General features: G+C 44.1%; 1 protein-coding gene across 3 annotated transcripts in view; it reads left to right on the top strand.

Moving 5' to 3' along the window:
* The window catches only part of LOC143486771 (butyrophilin subfamily 3 member A2-like), a 61,743-nt gene that overhangs the window by 5,164 nt on the left and 34,792 nt on the right, over positions 1 to 21,787 (top strand). Inside the window, exons 3-4 of one of the 3 annotated variants that reach the window (XM_076986205.1) lie at positions 5,230 to 5,280; positions 8,634 to 20,759. In XM_076986205.1, coding sequence (XP_076842320.1) covers positions 11,069 to 11,809 — 741 coding nt within the window. In that variant the 5' untranslated portion in view covers positions 5,230 to 5,280; positions 8,634 to 11,068 and the 3' untranslated portion in view covers positions 11,810 to 20,759. Of the gene's footprint in view, positions 1 to 5,229; positions 5,281 to 8,633; positions 21,728 to 21,787 lie in introns of those variants that run through there. The other 2 variants (XM_076986204.1, XM_076986206.1) reach the window with 2 other exon arrangements.

Genomic DNA, 21,787 nt, shown 5'->3' with positions numbered 1-21,787 from the left:
CCGTTATTTTCGTCGCTCATGCTGCTTTCAGTCTGCTCCTCTTGAACGTATATACGGAAGTAAGGCGGGAGTTTGTCGACGTCACATCAAGACGACATCAGTGATTGGTCAAATTTGCGGGAAAGTTGCGGTGATTGGCTGAAGTTGCAACACCGCCCTGAATTCGCGGTGTTTGCTTGAAGTTGCGTTGAAGTTGCAAATCGCAACATCGCGACTTTCTGGAGGGTCTGGTTAAGGTTTCCTAACTAGACAACATTACATACTGCACTACTGAAAACACTTCAAACAATGGTGTCCTTTTATTTAATTGTTTGTTTGTTTTATTTGTTATATTTTATTTTTTACACATTCAGTGTAGTAGCAGTCTGCAGTTTGGGACGTGGCCAGAGAGTAATGTAACTTTACGTTTCAGAAAGCTTTACGTTTTAAAGTGTTAATATAAACGTTAGCTAACCCAAACCCTCCTAGTCTGTTAACAGCACATTACAATAAAGCTGTTTTATTGTCATATATATGGTCATATGGTTGGCTATTCATTTCTCTTATCACTGACCTCGCGTTTAACGCTGGCACAAACTACCCGCCGCTCCATTCTGGTATACATAGTGTTAGTAACTGTGATGGTGTGGTATGATGATCAGGTATAGTGTTAGTAACTGTATGATGATCAGGTAGTAACTGTGATAGTGTGGTATGATCAGGTATAGTGTTAGTAACTGTGATGGTGTGGTATGATCATGTGTAGTGTTAGTAACTGTGATGGTGTGGTATGATCATGTGTAGTGTTAGTAACTGTGATAGTGTGGTATGATGATCAGGTAGTAACTGTGATGGTGTGGTATAATCAGGTATAGTGTTAGTAACTGTGATGGTTGTGTTATGATCAGGTGTAGTGTTAGTAACTGTGGTATAGTGTTAGTGACCCCCAAACTGCACAGAAATGAAGTTAAAGTGGATGGATGTAAATGTGCCATATTTTGTCAATTGTGGTTTTTTTCACCACAATCGAAATTTGCTCTCTGCTTTTAAGATAACATTGTAAATAAAACAAAAAAATTACCAAAATGCATCAACACACCCCTTACCTAACCGTTCTGACACACACATGCACACACTCTCTTCCCTCATTCACCACAATCCCTTAGCAACTCTCCTAACACATCCAACAGGGGCAGTCATGGCCTGGTGGTAAGGAACTGGTCTTGTGACCGGAGGGTTGTGGGTTCGATTTCCAGACCTGAGGTCATGACTGAGGTGCCCTTGAGCAAGGCACCTAACCCCAACTGCTCCATGGGCGCCGGGCTAGGGCTGCCCACCGCTCTGGGCACGTGTGATCCACAGCCCCCTAGTAATCACTAGTGTGTGTGTGTGTGTTCTAATTGCACAGATGGGTTAATCCAATAAAATGCCAACATGCTACCCCACAAGATTAAATCAGTCCATAAGCAACCCAATCATTGGTAATATGGACAGAGCAATGCTGAACTGTCAAGTTTGCCCTGAGGATTGGGTGTGAAACACTGAACTAGGTCATGGTTCCTGAGTTCTGGGTGGGGAACACTGCTCTAACTCGTAGATCCTGAGGGGCTCATGACATCATACAGTGTCATGAACACTGCTCTAACTCGTAGCCCCCGAGGTGCTCATGACACCATACAGTTACCAGTTTGACAACTAAGGCTAGTTCATCAGGATCCAAGATCTGTAACACCTCATTATAATTATACAAGTTGAAATATGATATCATTATATCCTATTGGATATTTTCAACTCACACCACCAAACACGTGCAAGATAAACTTGTTCTGCACAACTCTGTAGTCTCAACACGCCCCGGTGTTCTTGTACTACCAGAATTATCCAGATCCAGTCTGGTCTTCCACAGTAGAGTGTGTAGGGGTGTTGATGACTAGTGGTGTTGATGATTGGTAGAGTGCGTGTAGGGGTGTTGATGATTGGAAGAGTGCATGTAGGAGTGTTGATGACTGTTAGACTGTGTGTGTAGGGGTGTTGATGATTGGTAGAGTGAGTGTAGGGGTGTTGATGACAGGTAGAATGATTTTCACACAACATGTATATTTGTACATTTATGTATATAACACCATGTATATTTTGTATATTTGTATTGGTGTTACTGGTGCATAATAAAATATGACGTACAATATTTTATTTACTACGTTAAATGTATATTTGACTACATTACCTCAGTCACCACGGTGACGCCATCAAGTTCATCCATGCTGTTAGCGGTTTTAGCTCAGCTAACGTTAGCTCGTTCTTAGCTGCAACAGTGTATGCAACAAATACACATTGAAACACGGATAATATTTAAAACGTATGTAACTAAAAAACACAAGATAATCGATACAACTTACCTGCAATGAAATACGGATTCAAAAAGTCTCAGACAAGGCAGTTTTATTTCGCGCCTGTAATGTTCCCTCCACAAGCCGTACTGCGTTGTTCTTCTTCTTTGGTACTGCGCATGAGCAACTTTCTGAATTTATTCTGAATTTCTGAATAAATTCTGAACTTTCAGAATTTATTTATATATATATATATATATATATATATATATATATATATATATACATATATACACAGTATTATAATATAATACTGCGTGTATATATATATATATATATATATATATATATATATATATATATATATATATATATTGAACTCTGTTGAACTCTGTAGACGCTCAGCATCCACACCGTTTAAAACACAGTGAAGCTGCGAGACTGAGTGAGAGGAAAGCCGCATCGTTACCAGTGATAAGAAGCTGATTCTGAACAAAAGTTGAGCGCGTTGTAGCGCATATTTCGTCAATGACATGTACACACAACAGTATATGTTTGATCACTTATTTTATTTTAGGGGAAGTCTTAGAGCAATCGCCACTGATTATATATATATATATATATATATATATATATATATATATATATATATATATATATATAAAATATAATATTGTATATATTTCTGTAAAGATAACTAAATGAGAACTTACACCCCACATTTAATTTAGTGTAAATAGGTGAGTCTTAAGTCTAGATTTAAAGATTGGAACTGTGTCAGAATCTCGGATTGGAGCTGGAAGGCTATTCCATAATTGAGGGGCTTTAAAGGAGAAAGTCTTACAAATTTTTGGAAGTAAGAGAAATTCAGCATTTTGGGAGCGCAAAGGGCGAGACGGGTTGTAGTAAGCAGATATTGTGGAGCAAGATCATTTAACGCCTTATAGGTCAACAGAAGAATTTTAAATTCAATTAGATATTTAATCGGAATACAGTGTAATGCCGCGAGAGTGGGATTAAAATGACTGAATTTTCTAGCCTTAGTTAGGCCTCTAGCTGCAGTATGTTGTACAAGTTGTAGCTTCGTTATGGATTGTTTAGAGCATCCAATTAGAAGACTATTATAGTAGTCCAATCTTGACGAGACAAAATATGGCGATATTACATACATGGAAAAAGGCAGCTTTAAGTCTTAGTTATTTATCCTTTTTTGTTGTATATGTACTTTCATTTTACGTATCACCTTTTTTCCCTTTCCCTCTCCTTTTCTCTTTCTGCACTCATCCTGTGATTTGTTCACCCACTTTCAAGACTCAATGTATTGTAATCGCGCACACACACATACATGCAGGCATACCTAACAGACACACACAAAGACATACAGGAAAAACTCACACTAACATACAGGAGACACACAAACACGATCGCTACATGCAGGCACAGACACATACACACAGACATATAGCACAGATACATACACAAAATGTACAACACAGTCATACAACACAGATGTGCAACACACACACCTTTGGCAAACATTCAACACTCAAACAATTTGTTTTAACATGAGTTCACTGAAGTTTGTTACATGGAATGTACGTGGAACTGGTTTGAGGGATTGAAAATTTTTAATCAGCTAAATGACTTACAAGCAGATATTGTCTTTCTACAAGAAACACATGTCCAAAACACCTACATACACATTGACCTCTCCTCAGTTCCCACATTCGTACTCAGCCCGTTACAACTCAAAACAAAGGGGGGTAGCCATATTAATTAACAGAAGGATAAACTTTTCCATTAATAACAATATAACAGATCCAGATGGTAGATACATAATACTCAACCTATCCATTCTAAATATGCGTTTATGTATTGCTAACATATATGGACCAAATGTTGACGACCCCTCCTTTTTTCACAATATTTTCACTGCACTCTCTGATCACTCTGACACCAAACTAATAATAGGAGGAGACTTCAACTTGGTACTTGATCCAGATATCGACAGGCTCAGTACAGCAGTGAGTCAAAGGAACTGGCAGTCTATAGACACCCTAAAACAATATATGAACGATTTTGGGCTCTCTGATGCGTGGCGTTCACAACACCCCACTCTCCGGGACTACTCTTTCTTTTCGGCAGTACACCATTCACATTCTCGTTTAGACAACTTCTTAGTTAGCAATTCTATTATGACAGATGTCAAAGACACTCAGATTCATCCTATCATCCTATCCTATCAGTGATCATGCACCAGTCTCTCTATCTTTGACACAGAAAAGAACCACACCAGCAACTAGGAACTGGAGATTAAATACAAAAAAGGCTGGTCTGTCGATAATTCAAATCAAATTTCAGAAGTGTCAAAAGTTCTTCTCTTTTGTTGCGTAATGAGCGCACGTTTGAGAGTGTGATAGCCGGTAAGCAGTTCCCTCTCCTCTTCAACCGGTTCTGAATACCTCCTCTTGATCCTCTCTTCCTTTGTATACGCTTCCGCCAACTCCCTCTTAAGTAATTCCATTGGTATAATATTAGCCGATAGGAGATCCAGCTGCCCTGATCTCGGGTTTACTTGGATCCGTGCCAGCAGATCTTCCCAAGGATAGATAATCCTTCCTGGGTGAGTGGAAGAAGGCCAAGTTGGCACAGAGCAAAACCGGTTTACAGGAATAAAACTTCTGATCAAAACCCAGAGAAGGGTCGTACACAGAGCACGTGATGTGAACATTCGATAAGCCTTCATATTTCCAAACACTCTCAACAAAAATATTAGCAAACATTTGCTAGCAAATGCAGACAAACACATTAAGCTGTGTCAGGAGTCACACAGAGTGTAGCATCCAGGACAAAACGCTAATGCTTTTGGTTTTCAAGTGTCAGTATATTTAAACAGACATGTCACTGTATGGTTCTCTTACAGAGATGGAGAGTGTCTGTGTGATGGTTCTGTTCCTCCACTGGTCTCTTTCAGGTACTGTAACCTCCATCATAAGACATTCTATCAAACTCTTCAACAACAGCACTGCACATATTAGAAACACGTCACATGGGAATCTGATCTATGCACAGACGCACGCACGTGCGCACACACACACACACACACATTCTTGTATTAATCTATTGGTGGGGACACTAGTCAAACACATGCTTTTTGGGGACACCACTTTCCCATGGTTCTATAGATGTGAATAAAAAATCAGGCATGCATAATTAAAATCTACAAAATACAATGGTCATCTTAGATTTTTGATTTAACCAAGTAATGAAATGAACCTTTATTGTCATTACACACTGTACTTGTGCATTGCGCAATGAAATTGGTTTGTAGCCCCCTTGGTGCAAATGGAAAATAGAATTTTAAAATAGAAAATAGAAAAATCTTAAATATAAACAAATGAAATAACAGATTAAGAGGCATGATTAACTATACAGGCATCTCCTCTTTACACACTAAGCTTTCCTATGTACACAAGTGAAGAAATTAACATTTGCAGCATCAGTTATTGCACATTATATTGTATTTTAGCAGCATAGGTTATTGCACTTGTCCCTGTAGGCAGAAAAACATCTGGCTACCGGTGAACTGTATAGTCTTTGTTTAACAGGAATATGGCCCAGTTATAAAAACTGTCCCTCAAACAGTTTGTCCTTGTTTTGAGGTGTCGGTAACGGTAACAGTTCAAACATCTTATGTCCTGAGTGTGTACTGTCCTTGGTGATTGTGTAAGCTCTCCTGAGACAGCGAGTGCTGTAGAGGTCTTCCAGGGAGGGGAGAGAATGTCCAATAACCTTCTGCGCCATGTTGATGACCCTCATCAGAGATCAGTCCGACCAGAGTGGTGTCATCAGCGAACTTGATTGTGACGTTGTCTGAGTGGCTGCTGACACAGTCATAGGTGTACAGAGTGTAGAGGAGTGGTCTCAGCACACAGCCCTGTGGAGAGCCGGTGTTAATGCTGAGTGCTGTGGAGAGATGTGAGCCAACTCTAACTCTCTGTACACGGTCTGAGAGGAAGTTTCTTATCAAACTGCAGATGGTGTAAGGAAGACCAATGTACATTAGTTTGACAGTCAGTCTGTCTGGGAGCCTGGCATAGTGTCCCTGCAGTTCCAGGTGGGAGATGGTGGCATGGAGCGCTGTTGCTATGGCATCTTCTGTTGATCTGTTTGCTCTGTCTGCAAACTGAAGTGGATCGAGGGTAACTGGAAGGCAAGACCTGATGTGATGTCTCACCAGTTTCTCAAAACACTTCATGACGGCTGGTGTCAGGGCGACTGGTCTGAAATTATTTAGGCCGCCAATGCTATCCTGTTTTGGGATCAGCACAATTGTGGCTGATTTCAGACATGGCGGGATGAAGGACTGGGATAGGGATGCATTGAAGATCTTGGTAAAGACTCCAGCCAACTGGTCTGCACATTCTCTGAGGACCCATCCAGTGACTCCATCTGGTCCAGCAGCCTTCCTGGGGTTCACCGTCTTCAATGTTCTCCTCACCTCATGTTCCTCCACCGTGATGCTATAGCCACTGCCAGAGCCGGAGTGGCTAATCGGGAGATTCGGGAGGATTCCCGATGGGCCGGCTCATGTCAACCTCTAGTTTGGGCCGATTGGGAGGGAAAAATTATTTTGGGGCGGATTTGGGCATGAAACTCCCGGGCTGAAAAAGTGACCCACTCCGGCCCTGGCCACTGCAGTCAAATGGTGGAACTGCTGCTGTTACTGATCTTTCCTTGTCGAAACGTGCAAAGAAGCGGTTTGGCCGCCAGAAAAGCACAGTGTGTAAGTCTCCCAGTGTGTTACCATTATGTCAAATGAGGACTTAGGATCTGATTTGCATAACACAGAAATTAGCATATGCGTATGCAACATAATGGGGACGATACACAGATCAATTAGTTAAAGAACATCATGGGGACATTTAAAAACAAAAAAATTATATATACACACACATGTACATACATATACACACACAAATAAGTGCATACAAAAAGCCATCTTGTGTAATGAATTACTCCCTTTTTTTATTCCAGTCAAGGCCAGTTAAAAAAATAATATATAAAACAAAGGTGTGACAGGAGTCAACAGCAGAGCTGTACAGTATAACTAAATCAGTGTGAAAAAATTGCAGTTTTTGGTTTTACTGCACAAATTATGACATGCCTCCTTATGGATTTTCCAATGCCCTAAACACTGAGGCTTTTTTTAATGTAGAAAAAAAAACCCAAAAAGTATGACCGTCAATGTTTACATCTGTTAATTCAGAAAAAAAAAACTTTTTAAGTTCTAATTTATGCCTCTTTTGTAAGCCACAATGTGATTGTGAACAAAGAATTTGACATTTTGCCAGTCTCTGTTTTTAAGTGCTAAAGGCTCAGCACTTATGCATCTCTCACAGACTGCCTTCCCTGGGACACGACATGAAACAATAACATTTTTGAGATGTCTTTGCACAGCCTGTATCTCCTCGACTTCCCAAGCTTTTCTTTTTTTCTGGGTTGATGTTTTACCTAAATGTGAGAAATAAATAGATATAAAAGCAAATGGAGTATGATGAGGTAAATGAAACAATTTCAATAATGTTGTACAACTCTCATAAAACATAAGTTTGACTGGGCATCACAGTGATGTGTGGCAAACACATTGAGAAACAAAACATATCACCTTAACTCACAGTATCTGAAGGGAATTCTTCATGGGACACAACTGCAGTATAAAGCGGTTCGGGTCGCTGCTTGTGTGGTCGACCGGCCGGCTCGCAGAGCAGTAACCTCATACATCTCTTTCTGTGTAGACCACATAATTCCCTCCAAAACAGTCACAATCTTCCCCAACAATAAGCCCTGGATCACCAAGGAGCTCAAGGAAGTCCTCAACAAAAAGAAAAGGGTCAACAAAGAAGTAAAACAAGCCATAAAAATTGCAAAAATAAATTATAGACTATAGATTTATAGACATAAATTATGACCGGAGGATCGTGGGTTCGATTCCCAGACCTGGGGCCATGACTGAGGTGCCCTTGAGCAAGACACCTAACCCCAACTGCTCCCTGGGCGCCGGGCTAGGGCTGCCCACCGCTCTGGGCATGTGTGATCCACAGCCCCCTAGTAATCACTAGTGTGTGTGTGTGTGTGTGTGTGTGTGTGTGTGTGTGTGTGTGTGTTGTGTGTGTGTTCTAAGTGCACAGATGGGTTAAAAGCGGAGGACAAATTTTGATTGCGGTGAAAAAATCACAATTGACTAAATATGGCACATTTACATTTATTTACATTTACAATCCTACTACATGCCCACTGGATCCAATTCCTTCCACTCTCTTCCAGAATATGTCAACAGATCTCCTTCCAGTCATCTCAGCAATCATCATCTCCTTAGTTTTGGGTCATGTACCTACTGTGTTCAAGATGGCAAGGGTGGTACCAATCTTGAAAAAAGCAACACGACACGTCTGACATGAATAACTACAGACCGGTATCACTTCTTTCTTTTCTATCACAAACTCTGGAGCGAGCAGTCTATGACCAATTATTTTTCTTCCTCACACAGAACCAACTCCATGATCCTTGTACTGTCCTCTATTCACATAAGGGATGATGTGACTTGACAGTCAGATAAACACCTTTCTTCAACCACGACTCTGAAGACACTTGTCTATTTGTCCACAGGTTTAATGATTTGAAAAGGGTGAAACTGAAAAGAAGTACAGCAAAGCATTAACCTGATTGTCTGCTTAGCTACACGTTTATCATAAACAACACCTACATCGCACGCGTTCTCTCTAATTACAGAGACCAGTATATGTATATACTGTATAGTTCACATTCTAAGAGATGACGTTTAACACAGTCATTTATCAATTTAGCTGACACTGTCAACAATATTACTAAACATAAAAATATTAACATATACTGAAGGAGATTTATGAATAAACATAAAATATATGTTGATACATACAGAGGATGCCACCAACTAGTAGGATGAAAACAGATCTGAAGCGATGAACTGGAGATGGCTAACTTCTCTACTGTGTGCTATAGCAAACGTGCTGTGTGGAAACCCGAGGACGAACCTCTGCATCTAAAGCAGGGTTGATTAACTCAATGGTTTCCCTGTCTGTGCTCTCTCGATTAGGACATGTCAGGAAGGCAGGTACACGAAGCCAAGTAGTGCCTATAAGATGAGCAGCAGTGACAGACCTGGTGGCACAATCTGCAGGATTTTGGTCTGTGGATACGTAGCGCCATTGCTCAGGGCGAGATGATGTGCGTATCCTTATGACACGATTGCTCACGTAGACATAGAAGCGCCTGGTCTCATTATAAATGTAGCCGAGCACTACTTTGGTGTCAGTGTAAAAAGTCGTAGTGTCAAACTGCATGTCAATCTCTGCTGTAACAAACTCTGCCAACTCTACTGCCAACACTGCAGCACAAAGCTCAAGCCTAGGTATGGTGTGTTCAGGGCGAGGGGTCAATTTTGCTTTGCCCATGACGAAACCCACCTGGCTACTGCCATCAGCATCCGTCACCTTGAGATAGATGACAGCTGCTATGGCTTTCGTTGAGGCATCTGAAAAAACACACAACTCTCTGTGAGCAGCTTCGCTGGAAGAAATGTCCGTGTACGTCCTAGGGATATGAAGATTGCTTAGATCTTTGAGTGAGTTCCACGAAATCCACTTGTCTTCCATCTCTTTTGGCAGTGTGGAATCCAAGTCACCATTCCCTTGCGTAAGCTCTCTGAGGATGGACTTGCCTTCAATGGTAACTGGAGCAACAAATCCCAATGGGTCATACACACTGTTCACAACAGACAAGACACCACGTCGGGTGAAAGGCATCTCTTCATCTGAACATTTAAAAGCAAAGGTGTCAGATTTGAGATCCCAGTTTAACCTCAGGCTGCCCTGTTCTGGTAGTGTATCTGAAGCAAGGTCCAAGTCCTTCAAGTCAGTTGCGAGGCTTCCATAAACTCCTTATTTGAGGCAATTTTGTGCAATCTCAAGTTGGATTTGGCTAGTGTGTCCTGTGTCATCTTTAATAAATTGATTGCAGCTTCAACGTTTGTAAGAGAGGTGAGCCCACCATCAACATAAAAATTCCTGTTGACAAACTGTTTGTGTAACGTGGCTTGCGCCACGGAGCGAGGAGACGGACACAATCGCTGAGAAGAGCGAGATTTATTGAAGGGAATACCATATTCGTCGCCGCTTAGCCAGGCAGGGTCAATCACAGGAGGGCAGTCCGTAAAACAGGCAAAGACAGGCATCACAAGACAGGGGGCACGGGAAACAGGAGAAACACGAAAATGGTCAGGCACAGAGAACAGCAGTGGGATAAACACGATCACAAATAAATTCAAAATACCGGACCAAGGACAAGGGAGACTCAGGGCTTAAATACATGGAAACTAACTACGAGCAGGTGTAGACAATGATACAGGGGCGTGGCAATAAACAAGGGAATTACGAGACAAACGAGCGGGGCGGGATGAACAGATACGGAACACAGACACGAGGGGTTTGGAGTGACAGCTAACGGAGGGGGACACGGTCATATGTGACAGTACTCCCCCTCAAGGCGTGCCACTCCGGGGCACGCAAGGGTAGACAGGGCAGGGGACCACGGGACACAGGACAGACCGGAGGAACAGACCAGGACAAAACAGGACGAGGGACCTGGGGCATGGCAGGGACTGGAGACAGGGGAGCAGAGACTGGCCAGGAGCCGGGTAGGGACTGGGCAGGACAGGGGACACAATGAGACCCGACAGGGCCAGGGCGAGGAATAGGGGCAGGGCCAGACGAGACAGGACTGGGGACAGACACGGGAGCGGGGCCAGGGGACAGGGCGGAGGCAAACACAGAGGCAAAGACACCATGAACAACGGAGACAGGTACTGGCACAAGGTGGGTAACAACTTGGGGAACAGACATGGGGACAGGGACAGAGAGGACACCACGGGAAACCGACACGGGAACAGGAACACAGACCTTGACAGACACAACCACGGGGACAGGGACCAAAACAAAACCAGGGATGGGACCAGGGAGCAAGGGGAACACGGGCAACGGAACATAGGAGGCACAGGGCGGAGCAGGGGGAACACAAAGTCTATGCCCAACAGGGGGCAGCACAGTCTCAAGGGGAACAGGCAGGGTCCGCTGGTGGGCAGCGGGAACAGGCGGGGTCCGCTGGCGGGCAGCGGGAACAGGCGGAGTCCGCTGGCGGGCAGCGGGAACAGGCGGAGTCTGCTGGCGGGCAGCGGGAACAGGCGGAGTCCGCTGGCGGGCAGCGGGAACAGGCGGAGTCCGCTGGCGGGCAGCGGGAACAGTAGCCGGCGCGGGCGACCTCTCCAGGGTCGCGGGGACAGCAGCCGGCGCGGGCGACCTCTCCAGGGTCGCGGGGACAGCAGCCGGTGTGGACTGCCTACGGGCAGCGGGAACGGGAACAGGCGTGGACTGCCGACGGGCAGCGGGAACGGCAACTGGCGTGGGTGACCTCCTCAGGATCGCGGGAACAGGCCGCAGAGGTGACATGACGTCCTCGGGGGGCGGAGTCGCCGCACTGACGTCCTCGGGGGGCGGAGTCGCCGCACTGACGTCCTCGGGGGGCGGAGTCGCCGCACTGACGTCCTCAGGGGGCGGAGTCGCCGCACTGACGTCCTCGGGGGGCGTGTCCGCCGTTCTGACGTCCTCGGGGGCGTGTCTGCCGCTCTGACGTCATCCCGGGTACCAGCCGGCCACTCCTGGGTTGAGTGGCTAGTACGACCCCCCAAAAAATTCTTGGGGAGCCCTCGGGGGTTAGCTTCCGGGAGTAGCGGAGGGAGGTCCTCTTCCGGCAAGATGACGACCTCATGCGCTGTGGCGGCGGGGCTCTGTACTGGGGGCGTGGTCTTCCTCCTTCCCTGGTCCGGTCTGCGCCTGGAAGAACATACAGACACAACTGCTTCTCGGTGGCTTTCCTGGTGACTCCGCCTCGTCTGAGGTATCGGGAGCTCACAATGACTTTTGAAAGCCAACCGAGAGCCAAGCCAACGCTCGTCTGCACATTCATTCCGTCTGCCCGACTCTCGCGCTACAGGCTGGAGTCGGGCAGACACATAGCGCTTACCAGGGAGCTCGTCGCTAAAGCTAGACGTGGGAAGTGTCTTCGCTTTGTTCTTGCAGCGACGAGACTCCCCTGTACCCACAGCGCAAGGGGATTTCCTGTCTCTGGTTCGTTCGTACTGCAATACCGGAGAGTCGAACCGGATTAATCCAGCCAACATCTCATTACAGTGTTCGAACTCACCAGAGTCTCGCTCTCTCGCTGTGTCCTTGGTGGGTCCGGTATTATGTAACGTGGCTTGCGCCACGGAGCGAGGAGACGGACACAATCGCTGAGAAGAGCGAGATTTATTGAAGGGAATACCATATTCGTCGTCGCTTAGCCAGGCAGGGTCAATCACAGGAGGGCAGTCCGTAAAACAGGCAAAAGCCCTATCCGGACGGGATTAGTTTTTCAGGGGGACGTCTGTGAAAAATATTTCACCCTTGTACTCAGTGATAAAACTCTTGCATCCGGACAGCAATTGAAAAAAACAGGAGGACCCGTGAGTTTTTGGCTTTCTCGGTCACATGACATCGCCTTGTCACGTGATAGCATGTTTAATAATGTCACACTGCCAACTCTGATGATTCCTTTTTAACTTTTAACTTTACTACTGTTCAGTTCAGCATTTAAGATCTCCGTTTAAGTTAAGCTATTTTGTTAAACCAATACAGAAAACACATTATAAAAAAACGCTAATGAATGTAAATAGCTAAATAAATCCGTTAAATAAAATAAAATAAATCCATTAAAAAATCCAGTAAATCCATTTTCGCTCGCCGCTGTCTTTACGTGGATCTCCGTGAAAACGCGCGCCCAACGTATAACTACGGTGCGTGGCAGTGGACATATAGCTGTTTTATTAAACGCGAGGTGATGTCTGCATGTATAAACTCAGACATGTGGATCCGGACGGGACTAAAATTACCAGACGACCACGGAGTACAGCGAAAAACAGTAGGTAATTCCGCCTGTAATTTTCTCTGAGGACGTCTGAGAAAAACACGGACATGCTCGTTCCGGACGGGATTAAAATCACAGAGGACCCCCCGTAAAAGTGAAAATTACCCCAGGACCCCCTGAGAAACTAATCCCGTCCGGATAGGGCTAAAGACAGGCATCACAAGACAGGGGGCACGGGAAACAGGAGAAACACGAAAATGGTCAGGCACAGAGAACAGCAGTGGGATAAACACGATCACAAATAAATTCAAAATACCGGACCAAGGACAAGGGAGACTCAGGGCTTAAATACATGGAAACTAACTACGAGCAGGTGTAGACAATGATACAGGGGCGTGGCAATAAACAAGGGAATTATGAGACAAACGAGCGGGGCGGGATGAACAGATACGGAACACAGACACGAGGGGTTTGGAGTGACAGCTAACGGAGGGGGACACGGTCATATGTGACAGTTTGACCTCTGGCTCTCCTTCTTTAACAGACTGTCTGAGGCAGTAGATAGCCACTGCTGGAGAAGGCCTGTTTCCAAACACGTGAACCCTCATGCGAAACTCAGTGATGTCCTGGCTAGGGTCATTATTTTTGAACCACAGGAATCTTAAAAAGTTCCTGTCATCTTCTCTCACAAGAAAACAATAATACATTTGCCGTATATCTACAGTCACAGCAACAGCTTCCTTGTGGTATCTGATTAACACTCCCAAAAGAGAGTTGTTGAGATCTGGCCAAGTTAACAGAACTTCATTGAGTGACACTCCGTTTTGTTGAGCACTGGAATCGAATACCACACGGATATTTCCAAGTTTCTTTGGGTGGTTGTAACGATCTGCGCTGGGCAGAACATGGAGACGGACACAAACGCGGAGGAGAGCGAGATTTAATACAGGAAATTCCAAAAGCAGAGTCGTAGTGGCAGGCAGGGGTCATAACGGGAAGGCAGTCCATACAAGAAATAACAACAGACATACTCGGACAGATAAACCAAACACGACGGGGAAACACGGAACAGGCAGGAATGCAGGCAGCGTAAACAATACTCACAACGAACAGGTATAACAAAGCACAAGGCACGAAGTAGACAAAATCACGGATGACACGACTGGGGAATGACGGGACTTTATACATAGAAACTAACTAGGGACAGGTGATGGCAATGACACTGGGCGTGGTAACAAACAAGGAAACACGAAGACAAACGAGCAGGGCGGGACAAACAGGCAGGGAACACGGACATGAGGGAACCCAGAGTGACAGCTACGAGAGGGGGCGTTGCCCTACGTGACAGTGGTATACGCCGAAAATGGGTAAGTACCATCTCTCTTCATTTTCTTTAAGACAGGGTGCTTCTTCTGCATGGTCATTCTCGAATATTTTTTCCATAAATGACAAGAAGTGCTGTTTCATCTCTGTTTTTCTGTTAAGGCTACGTATGAGTGAATGGAGTCGGTTTTGAGCTTGGGGTTTGTTGTCAGGGAGACAATGTCTTGGTGCCTTGAAAGGCAGTGGGGCCACCCAGCTGTTGCTTTCGTCTTTCTTGAGGCCTTGTTCCATGATTTCCATGAAGGTGATGTCCTCTATGGATGGAGCTATTTGATTATCCTCACTGGTAACCTGGAAAACTGCATGGCCAAACCGGCTGTCATCTTTACTGTAGGTGTGTCTCATCCTAGGGAACTCAGCTTGGATATATGAAGGTGTAGTGGTTATTTCCTGTCCTGTTGATAACCACTATGGTGGCTAAGCAAAAATGTCTGACTCTTCACAGACAAAAAAGATCCAAGGTCCACAGAAAGTCGTTGTCCAACTTGAGAAAATATTTTTTGTAAATAATAAAAACATAATGTTTTAGAACAGGGGTACTCAACTGGCGGACGGCGGTCCGGATCCGGACCCGAACGCAGTCCTGTCCGGACCCAATCTCATTCCTGATTAACAGGATACGGACCAAAAAAAAAAGGAGCATTTACTTCGGGGCTATTGAAAAAACACTCCGTCACGAGTGTTACGTTTGCCACCCCCGCTCAACAACTTAACTTCGCCACCCCCCACCCCCCCACTCAACAACTTACGTTCGCCACCCCCGCTGCACCGGACCTCAGGTCACAGGTATCTGCCAAAATTGGACCGCGGACAAATTTAGTTGAGTACGCCTGTTTTAGAAACTCCAAACATAACTGAAACTAAGGATTACAAAGATAAACCAAAGATTACAACTGAAACAAAATAAGGGAGAGGTGCATTGTCTGTGGCAGCCTGGCCTTCGGGATGTGAGGTCAAAGACCGTGTCTTCCTGCTTTGGCCACGCCCTCCAGGTAGCAACACCTGTTCTTATCCACGTGGCCCATCCACTGCAACCAATAGGTGGAGCACACTCAAACAAAAAAGAACATATGAGAAAACAAAAACATACACATGAATAACCGTTTTGGCTCCTACAGAAGGTATGGAGCTGTATCGCTCCTTCACCTGAATAACATTAGGGCAAGGCTCAAAGATGGTTAGATGTCTTTTCTCTGAAGCACTGGTATAGAGTGTGTGCACTGTTTCTGGTTTATGGACCCTTCCTAGACAGACATTTCCAACAATCACCCATCCCAAGTCGAGCTTTTGGGCATATGGGGCATCCTGAGGTCCATTTAACTGTTTGCGAACCTTATGGACTCTGATCACATCACGACCTAAAAGCAGCATTATGGCAGCCTTAGGTTCCAGCTCTGGGATAAGGTGAGCAATTGATCTCAAGTGGGTATGATGGAGAGCTGCACTGGGAGAAGGAATCTCCATTCTATTGTTTGGAATCTCATTGCATTCCAGGAGGCTTGGAAGAGGATGACTTACTTTCCCATCTATAGATTCTATCTGGAACCCTGAAGCTCTTCTACCCATGTTGTCTGACACTACCGAACAGGTCTTCAGACAGTAAAAAGAACTGGGACCTTTGATGTTAAAGATATCAAAGAATTCAGAACAAGCCAGGGATCTATTGCTCTGTTCATCGAGGATTACATAAACCTTTGGATCGGTCTCGGGTACCTGTAGGGTAAACTTTGGCTAAAAGAATCTTCGAGCAGGCCCTCTCAGTGAAATCACCACCACAGACTTTAGTGCATAGAGCAGTTGACTCTGAGGAGGGCAAGATTATCTCCTCCCCGCCATGCTCAGAGTCAGGGCTTGTTTCTTTAATCCAAGGTGCTGGTCCAGGATGGAGGGCAGTGGGATGCTTTTCACTGTCACATTCGCTGCATTTATTGCTCAATTTGCAGTCCTTGCCAGTGTGAGACGTAGACACGCAGCATCTGTAACAGATTCTGTTCTCTTTAAGAAAAGCTTTCCGCTCCTCAATAGGTTTCTCACGGAAGGCACAACATTTCCTCAGTGTATGGGGCCTTTTGTCAATAGGGCATATTTTTCTGGATTTTCTATCCTCCATTTATACCCATCTTGGTCAGAGTAAGCTGCAGCAGGAATCTCAGTTTTGAGTATGGAGACTTCTCTGTTTCTGGTTTGTTTCCAAGGAGGCTTGTCTGTTTTGCTGAGAACATCCAGTTGTCCTGTAAAACTGAAACTTGGATCATTCCTTATACGTGCTTGTTGGCTGATAAAGTCCACAAAGACAGCAAGGGGAGGAAATGCCACTTGGAATTGGTCTTTGTAGTTTGATCCAAATGATAGCCATTTTTCCTGCAGACTGTAGGGTAACTTCTGGACCTCAGGATTTACACCTCTGGGGGTGTCTAAGTAAGAAAAGCCTGGAAGATCTCCTTCTAACTTAGCTGCTTGTAATTCTATCAGATCACTTAAATCTCTGAGCTTCATGTAATCTCTGTTGCCAACCTTGGGAAATCTCTCTATTTTCTGGAAAAGTGCATTCTCAATTGCCTCAGATGAACCAAAACATTCATTCAATCTGGTCCAAATCATCCTCAGTCCCTTTTCTGGCTCCTTAACATGGATGTCTCTTATATGCTTAGCATGGTCAGCCGACTCCTTTACCAGCAACTTGACTAAGAGATCCATCTCTTCACTGCATGTCAAGTTTAAACCTCCCACTGCATTCTGAAAAGAGCGTTGCCAGGCTCTGTAGCTTTCAGGTTGGTCATTGAATTGAAGTAGGCCAGTACTGACAAGCTCACGGCGAGCAAGGAACCTGACAAAATCTGTCATGTTGGAATCGTGACAGTGAGAAATTGGTGGTACATGTCTATGGAGAAAGGGAGAACATTGGCTGGTGTCTTGCCCAATTGTTGCAGCATAGGGTGACTCTGAAGCATGAAATGGGTTCTGAGCTCTTGAACGATCCACAGGTGGAGGAGGATCTGTGAAAGTTGCTAGATCCGAGTACTTTTCTGATATTATTTCTTCTAACTAACAATCCTTGCGTTCTTTTTAAAACTGTAAATTCTGCCCTAAATGCACCACAATCGGTTTGCCTGGAGAGCTCCACTGAATTGTGTGAGAACTTCTTGAGCTTTTTTATTAATAAGGTTTCTAGCATTAAGGCCCTCATTAGTTCTCCCGTTTATGACCCCTTTATCTCTGTGACATGCCCAGGTGTTTTTGACCAGTTTGAGCCTGTCACTTTGTCATCACTGAGAGATATCATTGGTCATATGAAGCCTGCTGGGTCTCCAAATGACCTCATTCCACCCCGACTTTTTAAAGAGGTCTTTCCCACCTTGGCACCATATTTACTTAATATTATTAATGGGAGCTTAGCAAATGGTATAGTGCCTGTCAGTTTTAAGCATGCAGTGGTGACCCCACTTCTTAAAAAACCTGATCTAGACTCCTCTAAACTGTCCAACTTTAGACCAATTTCCAAACTTCCTTTTCTTTCAAAAATTTTAGAGAAAGTTGTCTACTGCCAGCTAAGCGCATTTGGCACTGTTGCCGGGGCAGTCATGGCCTGGTGGTTAGGGAACTGGTCTTGTGACCAGAGGGTCGTGGGTTCAATCCCCAGACCTGAGGCCATGACTGAGGTGCCTCTGAGCAAGGCCCTTAACCCTCAATTGTTCACTTGTATAAAAATGAGATAAAAATGTAAGTCGCTCTGGATAAGGGCATCTGCCAAATGTCGTAAATGTTGTGGGTTTTCTTTTATCCACTGACTCTGGTCACTGTGTTGCTTTGGTCCTGTTGGATCTAACAGCGGCCTTCGATACAGTGGACCATCAGATCCTCCTGTCTCGTTTGGAAAATTGGGTGGGCATTAAGGGTGTTGTTTTAGATTAGTTCAGATCCTATCTATCAGAGAGAAGTTTCTGTGTCCATATTGGAGCTTCTGAATCCTGTACGTCGCCCCTTACATGTGGGGTACCTCAAGGCTCTATACTTGACCCTCTTCTTTTATCTCTGTATCTACTGCCAATGGGATCAATTTTTAGGAGACACGACATCGCTTTCCACTTTTATGCTGATGACTGTCAAATTTTTGTGCCATTAAAGCAGCAAAATGCATATTATGCAGACCATCTTTTAAAGTGCATTGGAGACACACAAATTTTTTGCACCTGAATGATGAGAAGACCGAGGTCATGCTGTTTGGACCTAGTGACACCTCCAAAATTAATGTTGATCTTGGTCCTTTGAATCAATATCGGACACAGACGGCAACAAATCTGGGTGTAAAACTGGAGAGTAATCTAAAATTTGATGCTCAGATTAAGTCAGTAGTCAAGTCCACTTTTTTTCAATTAAGACAACTGACAAAGGTGAAGCAATTTCTTTCACGGCACCACTTTGAGATTTTAATCCATGCTTATATCACAACTTGTTTGGACTATTGCAATGCACTTTATGTTGGGCTGAACCAGACACTACTTACCCGATTACAGATGGTACAAAATGCTGCTGCTCAACTTTTAGTTGGTGTCAAAAAATGTGAGCACATTTCACCGATTTTTGCCTCACGTCACTGGCTCCCAGTTCATTTTAGAATTGATTTTAAAATTCTTGTATTGGTTTTTAAGGGTCTTCACGGCCTTGCCCCATCGTATCTATCTGACCTCCTCCACTCATACACCCCTTCACGCTCACTCAGGTCAGCTGATCAGTCACTTTTAGTCATCCCAAAGACTAAGAGGAAGATGAGAGGTGACCGGGCCTTTTCAGTCGCTGCCCCAAAACTATGGAACAATCTCCCTTTGCATGTCAGGCAGGCTGACTCACTCTCTGCTTTTAAATATGCTCTTAAAACACATTTTTTCTCTTTGGTTTTTAACCCAGTTTGAGATGTTGGTTGTTTTTGTTTTAACTGTGGTTTTCTTTTATATGTATTTTATGCTCTTACTTGTGTACAGTACCTTGGCCAATGACACTGATTTTAAGGTGCTCTATAAAATTTGAAATAGTTTAATTTCATATGATTATTTGGTGATTTTGATAATTATGGTGATTAGCTCTTCACTGTGTGCAACCAAAGCCCAAAGTAGCTAAACTGGCTGATATGCCTTTTTTTTCCTAGCTAAGATTAATTTCACAATTTAAAATGATTTCACCATTAAAAACTGAGCATGACTGGGAGAAACCTACCAGTTTGTGTGCTGAGGAACAAGTAGCCAGAGTGGTATGGCGTTATTTCTCTGCCAATAGTCGAGAGCACATTTTTTAAGTGCGAGAGCGTGATTCACGCAGCTCGCACGGATTTTCTTTGTTCTCGCGCAAAATATTAATGTGCTCTCTCATATTTACTCTGCTCTCGCTCAGATTCGCTTTGCTCCACTACAGAACCACTTGTGCGCGCTCAGATTTATCTTGCTCTCGCACGAACTTACTCTTCTTTCGTTTACTGGAGCGTGCGCGCGCACTCAAACCCCTCCCGCGCGCTCGCGAATCTTTTTATGCTCTCGCGCTCGGAATTCACAGAAAACAGCCAATCAGAAAGCAGTAACGGATTTTGACCAATGACATTGTTCCTGCTGCTCCTCTACATTCTCATTTGTTGGGAAAGGCGCCATGGCGCGACGTACACATCTGTAGCGGGCTTCACCATGGATCGGCAGAGTCAACAACCTCAGGTACTGCGATTAATTGCTTAAATATACATTATATTTACATTATATCCTATGTTAGATGACTATAGAAAGGATATGAATTTCTGGTCAATATCCTGTGTAAACAATGTTCTGTTTTTTTACTTGTACGGGTAATAATTATACTCTTTTAACCCTACAGGTCTTGCTTAGACAGCACGTTTTGGAGGGGTTGTTGAATAAACTGCAGAATGTTGTCAGCAATTCTGCATCTGGTCTTGACCTTGACTATCACAACTTTATTTGTACACACGAGCTGATTATTATTCATGCCCTGGCAGAACAAATTGATATACCTGAAGTGATAGTGAATGCTCTCCGAGAGCTGTGAACCTTGGTAAGAGGGCAGGTACAAAACGAAGTACCTTCAGTTGAGTTGGAGGCAGTTCAAGGAGTAATGGGGCGTCCTAAATTTAATATCACAAGGCAAAGGCTTAAGTCCTTGCTGGACATCCAGCTGCCTGTCTCATGCATAGCAAAATTACTAGGAGTTAGTGAGAGAACAGTTTTTCGCAGGATGAAGGATTTTAGTTTCTCTGTGTTAGAGTCATTCAGCACGAGTGACCAGGAGCTAGATACAGTAGTATCCAACATCAAGACTGAAATGCCTCACGTGGGTTACAGGTTAGTTATGGGGAGACTAAGGTCTTTAGGTCACAGGATACAGTGGAGCAGATTAATGGCATCTATGCACAGGGTAGATGCAGTTGGAATTTTGTCCTGAATTACAGTTAGGCTGTGTGGTAAGAAGAAGCTATTCTGTAAGGGGACCCCTCTCTCTTGTTCATGTGGATACAAACCATAAACTCATAAGGTTGGTTGTTTTCTATTTGTGCCTGAAAAATACACTGATTAATAGAATGCAAGTAAGAAAGTCTGCTCTCTCTCTCTCTCAAACAGGTATAACATTGTCATTTTTGGGGGCATTGATGGCTATTCAAGAAAGGTGGCCTTTTGACAGTTTATGTGATCTCTACTGCATGTTTTAGGTGGCTATAATATTACATGCTATGTTCCTTTTATGTGTAGATAATGTACTTGGATGTTGCCAACAACAACAAGGCATCAACTGGGCTCACCTTTTTTTTTTAACTCTGTTGAGATTAATGGTTTGCCGTCAAGGTAAGTTATACCATTTTTTAAATGTGTATGTTAACCTCACTGTTACATGCTTATTAACACACTGGTCTCTTTGAAACTTTTTTATCTTCATGCAAGGGTCAGAGGGGATCAAGGTGTGGAGAACCTTGAGATTGCTAATTTTATGTTCACTGTGAGGGGAACAGATCGGGCAAGTTTCATCTCTGGAAAAAGTGTGCACAACCAAATGTAAGTTGAAGTAAGCCAGGCTTCTAGTAAAATAATAAGCTGAGCACTGCTTTATTTTAA

This window comes from Brachyhypopomus gauderio, unplaced genomic scaffold (assembly GCF_052324685.1).
Source record: "Brachyhypopomus gauderio isolate BG-103 unplaced genomic scaffold, BGAUD_0.2 sc45, whole genome shotgun sequence".
Taxonomy (NCBI): domain Eukaryota; kingdom Metazoa; phylum Chordata; class Actinopteri; order Gymnotiformes; family Hypopomidae; genus Brachyhypopomus; species Brachyhypopomus gauderio.
Note: the sequence above shows the minus strand (reverse complement) of the source record. Positions and strands in the feature narration are given on the sequence as shown.